The sequence below is a fragment of the Phyllobates terribilis genome, unplaced genomic scaffold (genome assembly GCF_046119375.1).
Source record: "Phyllobates terribilis strain yellow unplaced genomic scaffold, ASM4611937v1 Scaffold_1__5_contigs__length_1240528914, whole genome shotgun sequence".
In the NCBI taxonomy this organism is placed as follows: Eukaryota; Metazoa; Chordata; class Amphibia; order Anura; family Dendrobatidae; genus Phyllobates; species Phyllobates terribilis.
In genome coordinates, this window is record NW_027362761.1 from 309,861,010 (window position 1) to 309,874,781 (window position 13,772).

The 13,772-nt window shown below is 49.5% G+C and overlaps 1 protein-coding gene across 1 annotated transcript in view; it reads right to left on the reverse strand.

Annotated features, from left to right (window-relative positions):
* Positions 1 to 2,471: 2,471 nt before the first annotated feature.
* Positions 2,472 to 13,772, reverse strand: part of LOC141167035 (glutathione S-transferase theta-3-like) — a 28,879-nt gene continuing 17,578 nt past the window's right edge. Inside the window, exons 2-4 of the mRNA XM_073654348.1 lie at positions 4,373 to 4,523; positions 3,657 to 3,833; positions 2,472 to 2,721 (exon numbers count right to left, since the gene is read on the reverse strand). Of these exons, the coding sequence (XP_073510449.1) occupies positions 2,524 to 2,721; positions 3,657 to 3,833; positions 4,373 to 4,523 (526 nt within the window). The 3' untranslated portion in view covers positions 2,472 to 2,523. The remainder of the gene's footprint in view (positions 2,722 to 3,656; positions 3,834 to 4,372; positions 4,524 to 13,772) is intronic.

Sequence of the window (13,772 nt, forward strand, 5' to 3'; positions counted from 1 at the left end):
GGGGGGCGCCGTGCGGCCTCCCACTATGTATAGATGGCGCCGTGCGGCCCCCTGCTGTGTATAGATGGCGCCGTGCGGCCCTCTGCTGTGTATAGATGGCGCCGTGCGGCCCCCTGCTGTGTATAGATGGCGCCGTGCGGCCTCCTGCTGTGTATAGATGGTGTCGTGCGGCCCCCTGCTGTGTTTAGATAGCGCCGTGCGGCCTCCTGCTGTGTATAGATGGCTACGTGCGGCCTCCTGCTGTGTATAGATGGCGCTGTGCGGCCTCCTGCTGTGTATAGATGGCGCTGTGCGGCCTCCTGCTGTGTATAGATGGCTACGTGCGGCCTCCTGTTGTGTATAGATGGCTACGTGCGGCCTCCCATTGTGTATAGATGGCTACGTGCGGCCTCCCGCTGTGTATAGATGGCTACTTGCGGCCTCCCGCTGTGTATAGATGGCACCGTGCAGCCTCCTGCTGTGTATAGATGGTGCCGTGGGGCCTCCTGCTGTGTATAGATGGCTACGTGCGGCCTCCTGCTGAGTATAGATGGCGCCATGCGGCCTCCTGCTGTCTCTGGGGGGGGTGCCGTGCGGCCTCCCACTGTGTACAGATGGCGCCGTGCGGCCTCCTGCTGTGTATAGATGGCGCCGTGCGGCCTCCTGCTGTCTCTGGTGGGGGCGCCGTGCGGCCTCCCACTATGTATAGATGGCGCCGTGCGGCCTCCTGCTGTGTATAGATGGCGCTGTGCGGCCCCCTGCTGTGTATAGATGGCGCCGTGCGGCCCTCTGCTGTGTATAGATGGCGCCATGCGGCCTCCTGCTGTGTATAGATGGTGCCGTGCGGCCTCCTGCTGTGTATAGATGGTGCCGTGCAGCCCCCTGCTGTGTATAGATGGCGCCGTGCGGCCTCCTGCTGTGTATAGATGGCGCCGTGCGGCCTCCTGCTGTGTATAGATGGCTACGTGCGGCCTCCTGCTGAGTATAGATGGCGCCGTGCGGCCTCCTGCTGTGTATAGATGGTGCCGTGCGGCCGCCTGCTGTGTATAGATGGCACCGTGCGGCCGCCTGCTGTGTATAGATGGCGCCGTGCGGCCGCCTGCTGTGTATAGATGGCTACATGCGGCCTCCTGCTGAGTATAGATGGCTACGTGTGCTCAATATTGAGTCATACAATTAATGTAAGGCTATGTGCCCACGATACAGAAATGTTCCGGATTTTTTTTTGAGCGTTTCTGCATCTCCCTGACAGAAAAAACGCATGCGGATTTTACATGCGGATTGTACATGCGGATTTTACATGCGGATTGTACATGCGTTTTCCTGCCAGGGACAAGCGGATGTGAAGCGTTCTTCACTTGCATTTCCGCATGCGGGTTGACAAGCGCTTTCCAAGCGATTTTAGCATCACTTGGAAAGTGCTTGACAACTTGGTTACACTATATAAATCCATGCAACCAGCATGGATTTATATAGTGTGACCGTAAAAGATAAAAAATATATACTTACCTTCTGCTGCCCTGCCGACGTCAGCGGTCGCGTGACCCGTCACATGACTAAATGACGTCACAGCAGGTCCTTTTCAGACCATCGCGAGCTGCCGGCAAGCCAGGACGCATCGGATAAAGACGCCATCAGAAGGTAAGTATAATATTTATTTTTTATTTTATTCTTTTTTTACAGGTTCTATGGTACCCGGGTCCGGAGGAGAGTCTCCTGTCCTTCACACCTGGGTACCATCCGCACATTGAAACGCATGGATTCCGCATCTACAGATGCAGGGATGCGGATTCCATGCGTTCTAATGCAAGTCAATGGCGGCGAAAACGCCGCGCTTCCGCAAAATAATTGGTAATGCTGCGGATTTTTCCGCAATGATAATCCGCAGCGGAAATTTCCGCAGCATGTACACAGCACATGCGGATTATCATTGGGAAACATGGCAGACCTTCTACCAAGAGTTTTTAAGCGTTTCTGCAGCGGAATAGCCGCTGCGGAAATGCTTAAAAAACGCATAGTGGGCACACAGCCTAAATAAAAATTCTTATAATTAATATTGTGCCAAATTAATTTCACGTGAACTATCACATGATCTATCACAGGGGATCATGTGACATGTCACGTGATAAATCAGGTAGGTGTGTGTGTGTGTGTGTGTGTGTGTGTGTGTGTGTGTGTGTGTGTGTGTGTGTGTGTGTGTGTGTGTGTGTGTGTGTGGGGGGGGGGGGCCCTTGCTACTCTTAATCCACCCCTGGATGGGGTTAACGTCAGTAGTGAGCTGGAATCCACATTATTATACAGGGATAATGCAACAGGAAAACTGCAACAACATTATCTAGTGTAGCTGAAAATAAGCGAATCCCAACTCATAGATGCATATAGCTGGAATCATAGCACTTTTACTGAAAAAAAAAAGAAGAATGTTAAAAGGATTTTTTTTTCTTGAAATTTAATAATGCTGCTCACTTGAAATGTATCAGCGTGTAATCAGATAACTTCCCTGCTCATTTATTACACATGAGAGAGTCGTAGAGTACGGAACGTCTATTTGTGGTTGTAATAATCAAATCTGGTTTTAACTCGCTCCTTAAGCTCAGGAGGGATTGGTTGACGTTCCTTGAAATGCATTATTGTCTCATGTGCTTCTTTGAACAGATCTGCTCCAATTGCTTCCTCCACTCTTAACTTCCAGGCTGACAACTTGGGTTTGTCCTCAAAAGCATCAATCCCAGCGGAAATTGTCTGTAAATAAAGAGGACTGATAATATACTAGATATTAAAAGGGAACATCCAATTTCTGCTGCACAAACCAAGCTGATCTCACACTTTCAATGTTAGAGAGGGGCCATTGGTCCCACTCTGCATGCCGGGATGCCACAACCCGGATGTTCAAGCCCAATGTATGCTAGAAAGTTGAGCTTGGGGCATTAGGGTTTATTCTGCAGACTTTTGACAATTTCGATTTAGAAAAATCACTAGACTGGGTCTGTCCATTCTTTTATTGACTAAAAAGGGCAGCCCACCTTTATTAAATAAATAGATTAGCGATTGGATCTTTTTTAGCCATTCTGTAGACTGACAATTACTCAAATTGTAGGAGTCAATGATCAAGTAGGCATTAAAATGAATCTGTCAGTCGATTCATGCTCCTCAAACCACAGGCAGCATGAATAAGAACATGGCTACATGACTGCAGCCAGGTATAATTTTCTCTGAAATTATCTAGTATTTGATAAAATAGTTTGAAGAACTGGCTGGGGAGCATAGGCAGAGATGAGATAAGTCCTGGGCTACCCCTGACTGCCTTTTCCCAGCACCGCTCCAGGCAATTTACAAGTCTTTTGACATTAAAGAGACCTGCCAATCACCTAGAGCAGTGCTGTGAAAAGACAGCCTGGGGCAGCCCAGGACTAGTCTCATATCCGCCTAATGTTCAGAGACTGCTCTTCAAACTTTATTTTCTAGAAACACAGGAGCATTTCAGATAAAATTATACCTGGCTGCAATCGTGCAGCCAGGCTCCAATTCATACTGCCCGTGTTTGGGCAGCATGAATCGATTGACACGTTCCTTTTAAAAGGTGGTTGTCTACTACTGGACAACTCATACTAATATCACTTCAGGCTCTATAAGGAGAAAAAAAAAAATTATGAATACTACAAATAGTATTTATTCACCTGCATAATCTCTACAATAGCAACCAAATCAGCAATGGAGATCTCATCCCCTGCAAAGAATTGTTTGTCCTGCAGGAATTTAGTTTCTATGGCTGTCAAAGTGCCATTAAACTCGGAAAGAGCAGGATTTAAATTTTCCGGTGCGGCTTCATGACCAAGGAGATATGGAGTCATGCCCTGGAACAAAAAAAGAAAGAGGACTTGCAATTTATTACAACCCCATTCACTACATTGTACTGTAACAAATATTAATTAAAATTTACAATTATCACAATTTGACAGTATGCATTTCAGATTTAAAAGGCCTTATGCCCATAGAATTACTGAAATAGGCTTGCACCACCATAACTTGCTGATTGCTTAGGGGGTCCCTCTACTGGGAGACCCATTATCCTGAGAGTGGGGCTTTCAAGTGCTCTGCTTACATGGAACGACAGCTGTGCACATTCACCACTGCTCCAGTCACACTCTTGGTATTGCGGGAGCAGAGTACAGCATTGGTAACTCTGGTAGTTCTAAAGAAATGGAAAGAAGCTGTGGCAGCCATCACTCCATATAGTGCACTTCAGAGCTAGTATGGGCTTCCATTTCTTCATATGCCACACAATGCAAACAATCCACCAGAGGAGACTGAACATTGGGCCATCCAAACGTCTATCTATATTCCAAAAACCATACCACCCGAATGTGACTCTTTATTTTAAGGACACGTTTACCTTGACCCAAAATGGTCTGGAACTGTGTGGACGTGTATTTGTATGCTGCCAAGACAGGTACTCATCTACACGAGCACGTTTCTGGAGGTCTGATGAGTACCAGTGATCAGGGGTCTTATACTTGTTAATTAGATATTGCAGGATTGCAATGCTGGAAAAAGAATGAAAGGTGAGTAAGCACAAATGTTTCTTTCTTTAAAGTTAAATATATCATGATGTACACAGCATTAATGACAGTTGCTGGATTATCACATGTTATGGATTACTAGGCAGACAAAAAAAAAGCACTAATGCCAATAAGAATAAAAAGCTAATATTAAATATCAAAATTGTTGGTACCCCTCGTTTAATGAAAGAAAAACCTACAATGGTCACAGAAATAACTTGAATCTAACAAAAGTAATAAATTAAAAATCTATGAAAATGAACAAATGAAAGTCAGACATTGCTTTTCTGCTTCCACAGAATTAAAAAAAAAATGAAACTCATGAAATAGGTCTGGACAGAAATGATGGTACCCCTGAAAATAATGTGACAAAAGGGGCATGTTAAATCAAGTTGTGTCCACTAATTAGCATCACAGGATTGTACAATCTTGTAATCAGTCAGTGGGCCTGTATATAGGGCTACAGATACTCACAGTGCTGTTTAGTGACATGGTGTGTACCACACTCAACATGGACCAGAGGAAGCAAATGAAAGAGTTGTTTCAGGAGATTAGAAAGAAAATTATAGACAAGCATGTTAAAGGTAAAGGTTATAAGACCATCTCCAAGCAGCTTGATGTTCCTGTGACTACAGTTGCACATATTATTCAGAAATTTAAGATCCATGGGACTGTAGCCAACCTCCCTGGACGTGGCCGCAGGAGGAAAATTGATAACAAATCAAAGAGACGGATAATACGAATGGTAACAAAAGAGCCCCGGATAACTTCAAAAGAGATTAAAGGTGAACTTCGCACCATCCGTCATTGTTTGATCCAAAGTGGACTTCATGGGAGACGACCAAGGAGAACACAATTGTTGAAAAAAAATCATAAAAAAACCAGACTGGAATTTGCCAAACTACATGTTAACAAGCCACAAAGCTTCTCGGAGAATGTCCTATGGACAGATGAGACAAAAATGGAAGTTTTTGGCAAGGCACGTCAGCTCTATGTTCACAGACGGAAAAATGAATTATATCAAGAAAAGAACACTCCGTACTGTGAAACATGGAGTGAAACATGGAGGAGGCTCTGTTATGTTCTGGAGCTGCTTTGCTCCATCTGGCACAGGGTGTCTTGAATCTGTGCAGGGTACAATGAAATCTCAAGACTATCAAGGGATTCTAGAGAGAAATGTGCTGCCCAGTGTCAGAAAGCTTGGTCTCAGTCGCAGGTCATGGGTCTTGCAACAGGATAATGACCCAAAACACACAGCTAAAAACACCCAAGAATGGCTAAGAGGAAAACATTGGACTATTCTGAAGTGGCCTTTTATGAGCCCTGACCTAAAGCCTATTGAGCATCTTTGGAAAGAGCTGAAACATGCTGTCTGGAAAAGGCAACCTTCAAACACGAGACAACTGGAGCAGTTTGCTCTTGATGAGTGGGCCAAAATACCTGTCGAGAGGTGCAGAAGTCTCATTGAGAGCTACAGGAATCTTTTGATTGCAGTAATTGCCTCAAAAGGTTGTTCAACAAAATATTAAGTTAAGAGTACCATCATTTCTGTCCAGGCCTATTTCATGAGTTTAATATATTTTTTAAATTCTGTGAAGGTAGGGTTGAAAATCAATGTCTGACTTTCATTTGTTCATTTTTATAGATTTTTAATTTATTATTACTTTTGTCAGATTCAAGTTATTTCTGTGACCATTGTGGGTTTTTCTTTCATTAAATGAGGGGTACCAACAATTTTTACCACGTGTGTAGCTCTCTGTAGACAATTTGCTTCAATCTCACAAGGTTAGAAGAAGATAACAATCTGTATGAAGCGTGACATGATATAATGTCCACACAAGTGCATAGCACTGTACGTACCGATATATGGCTAGGCGTACATGCTTCAACGTACTGTACATGTACTAATGTCATTGTGAACTATGATCTTCTAGGCAGGGTCTGGGGGCTGTGGAGAGACGCAGCATAATTTTGCCCCCCTACAACACCACCACCTTATACTGTAGTTGAGGGACATCAAGCAAAAAAGTGTGTTTTATAGGCCAGTCAGTGTGACTCTGCATAGGAGCCGCACCGACTCCATAACTCTTACATGTTAATTTGCATACATTGATGCTAACTGTTACAGTTGGGGACGGAACCTTAATCGCATGAGCGCATGTTCATGTAGCACCCTGAGGATTCGGCTGCTACAGGGGTATTGCACCTCAACCCAGAGGTGTGATATTCCACTCCCGGGTAAGGATGGAGTGTGGAACTGAGCTCAGATAGACTGCATGCACTACATACATCCCATTTCAGAGGAGCAGGCCGACGGTACTCCCACTTAGAAATGTGCAGGTACAACCGAGCCTGTTCCTGGCTGGAGTGGGAGGGGGGTGGTACATCCCATGTAGTGTAGGGGCAGATAGGGGGAGCAGTCTGGGTAGTGATAGGAGCTCATTGGGTGCTGGTCACCTGAGCTCACACATAGAGGGATATATAAGGAGGGCACCAACTTAGAATCAGGGTCAGACGCAGAGAGTCAGTCAGCTGCAGAGAACAAGTCAGGAGAGGAGAGAAGAAAGACCAAGACCCAGAGTGAGAGAGGAGAAGAAAGAGAAAGACCCAGAGGGGGAAGACTTAAGGGACCCAAGAACCCAAATTAGAACACCGGGTGAGGAGTCAGCATCAGGGTACCGGAACCCAAGCTGGTGGGGGCAAAAACAATCCCCAGCCAGAGACCGGAGACCGTGGGCAGTGTCTGTCACGGTCACCCACCACATTCACCCCGAAGGCACACCACATGCAGGGTCAGGGAACCCAGGGCCAAGGGTGTCCCAAAAGAAGGCCCGAGGGAGCTGGACCTAGGTGAATCCCTGGTGGGGACGGCTGAAGAAAGGACAGAGGGAGAGCTCAGGGCCACGCTCCGGACTTGTTTGGGGGTTGGCTGGATCCAGGACCTGGTGGACGCAGCACGGCTCGGGTGGTCACTAGCAGCTGGAGTGACCAGTACAACATCTGCAGTAAGTAAACACCCTTAACTGCACAACCCGAGTCTGTCTTCATTGCCGGCTGCACCGCACCACCACAACCCCCATCCTCTGCGCCTGTCCCCTCTGAGGCTATACCCCTCCCGTTGGGGGTTATCCCACCAAGCTGCGCATCCACCATCAGCCTCAGCGGACCCTGCTGCAGCGGCGGCCACAGTGACCGCATCACAACGGGTGGCGTAGTCGACACAAAAGAACTTTAGTAACATCTGTAAAGCTGCCACATAACACTGAGCTTGACGCCCTGGGCACGGGGCCGGGTCACAGCCGCTCGGAGACTACAACCCCCCATCTGATCCGGTGCCGGGTATTCCCCTCAAAAAGGAATATGTCCCAGGGGGCGCGTCAACTTTGGCGTAGTCGGCAGGATCACGTGCCCGCAACACCCGGGTACTGCGTGCCTGAAGAAAAGTGCAAGTTTACCTCAGAAAGAAGTCTCCCGCCGGTTCCGGAGGGTCCACGCCATCGGACTCCATCACCAGTCGTTTCCCGCCGATTGTCCGCCATTTCCAACTTGTTCCCGCCATCTGCAGAGTTTCCCGCCACTGGGCGACGCTTCCCGCCAAAACCGCAGATTTCCCGCCTTGGAAGAGCAGCGGACGCCATTATGGGCGTGCCAAAGGAGGGCAAGAGGCCACCTCCCATCGTGGGCCAGGACAGAAAATGGCGCCAAAAGTGGAAACCGCCCCCACCAACAGAGACTGTGATGCTGGAGGTGTCTGTCAGCGCGAAAGAACTCCCCCTGGAGCTGACAGTCACCGAGTTGCCCCGGGACCGCCCTCGAAGTGGGAGGAGACGAAAGAGAAGAGAAAAGATGGGTGTCGCTTGGAGCAGTCTGGAGCGAGCGCACCCGGAGGCAAGAGGTCTAATGAGGAGTAGCGAAGGAGCTCACCCGGAGATGGAGAGAAAGCAGAACAGCACCGGCCCGCTGGCCAGGAGTCTGCTAGAGACCGAGGAAGGAGGGCAGAGCAGCACCGGCCCGCTGGCCAGGAGCCTGCCGGAAGCAGAGCAGAGCAGCACCGACCCGATGGTCAGGAGCCTGCTAGAGTCCACAACCCCGCTAGGTCTAGCGGAGATCTTAGCGCAGCTCCCCCGAGACCGGGAGTGTGCACAAACTGCCCTGGAGGGCCTCGCACGGAGGATGGCCCGGGTACAGCGCGAGATACTGGCGGAGTGGAGCCGGGAGATGGCCCAACAAGCAGAGACCAGTCAACGGAGCACGCTACCCTGGAAGAGGAAGCAGACCGCCTCTGAGGATGGCGCGGGAGGACCCAAGGCCGGAGACGGCGCCGAGGAGGGAGCCGAACGCATGGAGGCAGGTAAAGGGGACGCCTATACCCCAAGCCGTGACACCGCTTACCTGCCCCAGCTCCCCGTCGCAGAGCCCGAAAGTCCCCCTGCTGTGCCCGTAGCCGCCATGTCACCGCTATGGACTAGGCCCCGACCGGAAGCCGCCGCAGCGACCCCTGTGACGTCACGCGCCTCGATCCGGAGCGTGACAAAGCAGGAATTACCACCAGCCTGGTCGCAAGGCCTAGTACCCCCGGGCGCCGCACCACCAACAGCGCCCCCTACCTCCGCGGAGCCTCCGGCCTGGCCGCAAGGCCAGGTAGCCCAGGGCGCCGCCGTTCTAACGGTGCCCTTCACCTTCCAGGTGCCCCAGGCCTGGCCGCAAGGCCTGGGCAACCCGGGCGCCACCACCACCGCGCCCGCGCCCGCAATACCAAGGGTGCCACACCTGGGGGAGGACCTCTTCAGCCAGCTCACATGGCCGGACGGGCGACCCTTCATCTGGCCCGAAGGATACCATGAGCTGGAGCGGCAACAAAGACTAGGGCCCTTGTGTGAGCCCCTGATCCCGGCTCCGAAGCCCGTGACTCGGGTCTCGCCTCCTTTAGAAGAAGCCCAATTCGTGTGGGACCCCACGGGAGAAGATTTGATGGGGTTCACCGGAGAAACTCGGGCAGTCGCCGCTGAGCGTACTGAGTGTTGTCGTCAGCAGCTAGCAGAGTTTAAGAGAGAACGGGAGGAGAGGCGGGTCAGAGAACAACAGGCCCAAATCCGGAGCGCGGAGCAGAAGAGCCGGACTAGGAGGAACCCCCGTGCAGCGCATTGTCCCCGCACCATCGGGACAGTGATAAAGTTCAACCCGCAGCATGGGTGGGGCTTTATTCGGGACCGTAACAACCGCGGTGACGTTTTTGTGACTCGCAGAGACGTCGAGTCCCACCTGCCGGAAGGTCACAAAGGCCGTGACCTCTACGTCGGAGACGAAGTCACTTTCACCCGGCACAAGTGTGCCAAAGGACCTAATGCCCTCCACGTACACCGCTTGACGGAGGAGGAGTTGCGGTACGGAGAGGAGGAGCCAGAGGACCCGGACGGGTCTGAAGAAACATCATATCAAGAAAGAGCAGGAGGGAGCCGTCGTTGAGGACGGGAGTAGAGACTGTATATAGTTGCCCGTCGGGGCACAGTGAACCGTTGCTGCTAAAATAGTCCCCGTTGGGACCAGTGAACTGTTTACCCGTTAACCCCTTCATCCTACAGGCTGAGGACTGTGAGCAGCCATTCCCTTCCCTCTACCTGGCCGAGGACTGAGAGCGGCCAACTTCCAACTTCTCCCTGTATATAGTTGCGCGTCCTAAAGCGCCCCCTACCGGTTTTATAGAAAACCAGATTTTCTAAGAGACTGTCGCACTTTTCCCGGACATACGTTGCACAGTGTCCGGAGGAGGAACCAGAGACAAGAGAAGTCTACGAGAATGTTATATGAAAAGTTTTATATATATAATGTTTTATATGTTTTATATGTTTATATGAAAAATTTGTATGTTTTGGTGTTTTATGTCTTACAGCCCGAGGACGTGCTGTGATTTACCGGGGGGGAATGTAGCACCCTGAGGATTCGGCTGCTACAGGGGTATTGCACCTCAACCCAGAGGTGTGATATTCCACTCCCGGGTAAGGATGGAGTGTGGAACTGAGCTCAGATAGACTGCATGCACTACATACATCCCATTTCAGAGGAGCAGGCCGACGGTACTCCCACTTAGAAATGTGCAGGTACAACCGAGCCTGTTCCTGGCTGGAGTGGGAGGGGGGTGGTACATCCCATGTAGTGTAGGGGCAGATAGGGGGAGCAGTCTGGGTAGTGATAGGAGCTCATTGGGTGCTGGTCACCTGAGCTCACACATAGAGGGATATATAAGGAGGGCACCAACTTAGAATCAGGGTCAGACGCAGAGAGTCAGTCAGCTGCAGAGAACAAGTCAGGAGAGGAGAGAAGAAAGACCAAGACCCAGAGTGAGAGAGGAGAAGAAAGAGAAAGACCCAGAGGGGGAAGACTGAAGGGACCCAAGAACCCAAATTAGAACACCGGGTGAGGAGTCAGCATCAGGGTACCGGAACCCAAGCTGGTGGGGGCAAAAACAATCCCCAGCCAGAGACCGGAGACCGTGGGCAGTGTCTGTCACGGTCACCCACCACATTCACCCCGAAGGCACACCACATGCAGGGTCAGGGAACCCAGGGCCAAGGGTGTCCCAAAAGAAGGCCCGAGGGAGCTGGACCTAGGTGAATCCCTGGTGGGGACGGCTGAAGAAAGGACAGAGGGAGAGCTCAGGGCCACGCTCCGGACTTGTTTGGGGGTTGGCTGGATCCAGGACCTGGTGGACGCAGCACGGCTCGGGTGGTCACTAGCAGCTGGAGTGACCAGTACAACATCTGCAGTAAGTAAACACCCTTAACTGCACAACCCGAGTCTGTCTTCATTGCCGGCTGCACCGCACCACCACAACCCCCATCCTCTGCGCCTGTCCCCTCTGAGGCTATACCCCTCCCGTTGGGGGTTATCCCACCAAGCTGCGCATCCACCATCAGCCTCAGCGGACCCTGCTGCAGCGGCGGCCACAGTGACCGCATCACAACGGGTGGCGTAGTCGACACAAAAGAACTTTAGTAACATCTGTAAAGCTGCCACATAACACTGAGCTTGACGCCCTGGGCACGGGGCCGGGTCACAGCCGCTCGGAGACTACAACCCCCCATCTGATCCGGTGCCGGGTATTCCCCTCAAAAAGGAATATGTCCCAGGGGGCGCGTCATTCACACACTATTATTGTGACCTCTGAAAATCTATTCCATATATGTGAATGATGAGGTTTCTGCAACAGGTGAATGAATTTCATCTGGCACCATTCAGAAATATGGGATGATTTCATGTATTTCTGCAACAACCCTGTTGTGAGTAAAAATGCCCTTAGACCAGTGATGGCGAACCTTTTAGAGACCGAGTGCCCAAACTGCGATCCAAAACCCACTTATTTATCGCAAAGTGCCAATAGGGCAATTTAACCTGAATACTGAGGTTTTAGGATAGAAAAACAAGTCATACATTAGCGCGCTATAAAGTCTATAGCAAAGAGCTTGTAAGCACTGCACTCCAAGCCTAAGATACTCGCCACCGATTGCAGTGGAGGTCTGTTCTTGAGAATGAAGAGGATTTTTAATCAAAAGTAAAACTGCAAAGTTGTTTGTTTTTACAACCTCTTTGTACTTGTAAACCTTTATCATGATGAGACTAAGGCCACTGCCCCACTATCAGTATTTGGTCAGTATTCGGTCAGTATTTTTTCTCAGGAATGGGAGCCAAAACCAGGTGAGGAACAATCAGAGAAAAGGTATAATAGAAACAAGTTCACCAATTCTGCTTTTATCACTCAATCCTGTTTTTGGTTCCCACTCCTGAGAAAAAAATACTGACTGAATACTGACCAAATACTGATAGTGGGGCCATGGCCTAACCCTTTAAGTCAGGGATGCCAAAGTCAAATACGCAGAGGGCCAAAGTTAAAAGCTTGGACAAAGTCGCTGGCCTATCTTGATATACCTTAAAAAAATTTCTACAATTGAGGAAGTTTTTCCTTATCAAATAAAACGATTAACTTTTGGAATTATATTGGAATAATATAATATGTTATGTAAGAGCAGTAAAAAGCATGTGGCCCAATGGTGCACGGTGGCTCAGTGGTTAGCTTGGGGTCTTGGTTTGTATGTTCTCCCCGCGTGCGTGGGTTTCCTCCGGGTTCTCCGGTTTCCTCCCACATTTCAAAGACCTACTGATAGGGAATTTAGATTGTGACCCCCAATGGGGACAGTGCCCATATTGTCTGTAAAGCGCTGTGGAATTAATGGGGCTATATAAGTGAGTAAAATAATAAAATAAAGGATAAAAACCTTGAATAAAACAGATAAAGTATGATGCAAACAAAAGTGCCCCAAACACATTATGATCCCCCCACAGTGAATTCCTCCACACACACACACGGTATGATGACCCTACTGTACCCATCTCCCTCAATCCCCCCTCCAACGAAGAATAGTGACCCCATCACAGTATGATTCTCCAACTGTAATCCCCACACATCCCCTCATACAGTGTAATGGGCCCCACATAGTGCTTCATACAGTGTAATGGGCCCCACATAGTGCTCCTGTGGGATTTTTACTCACCTGGGTGCGTTGGTAGGCAAAACATGAAGCATTTCCATTTAAAAGTCCATTCTGGTTTATTGCGGTGTCATAAACCAGCCAAAAGCTGGAAAAGGAAAAGGAAACAGCCTTCAGTTCAGGAACACAAAGTAAACAGTTCTTTTGGCAAAGTCTCTTAAGAACCAGTTCTGGTCACACAGGCTGAATAACATCCAGTATACTGGCTCAGTTTGCAGATAACACAAAGGAGGACCTCTTCCTCCTCACACAGCGACCATGTGCCATTTTAACTTGTCAACCACACCCAGAGGTGAGGTATATGGGTAGCCAGACCCGCCCATCTCTCCGGTTACCCGTAAAACCTGGCCCAGATGCCCCAAACAGTAATCTTAGTGCTTATGTGCACTAGAGCAACATTCCAGAATTACATCACAGATGACAACCATCTCTGTGACACATGCCTCCCATCAACTATGTGTCTGTGAGCTACCTTACATACCTCCCCATTTTTCCCTTTTTTCTCCCTCATCCACCTGAGTGGGGCATGGTCTGATACCAATTTAAACTTTCATCCCAACAGATAGTACCACTTTATGGCCAATCATTCCTTTTCTACAATGGAATAATTATCACATGCGGAGAGCTTCCTAATCAGGTAGAGAACAGGGTGCTCCTGCCCATGTATCTCCTGAGAAAGGACTGCTCCTAA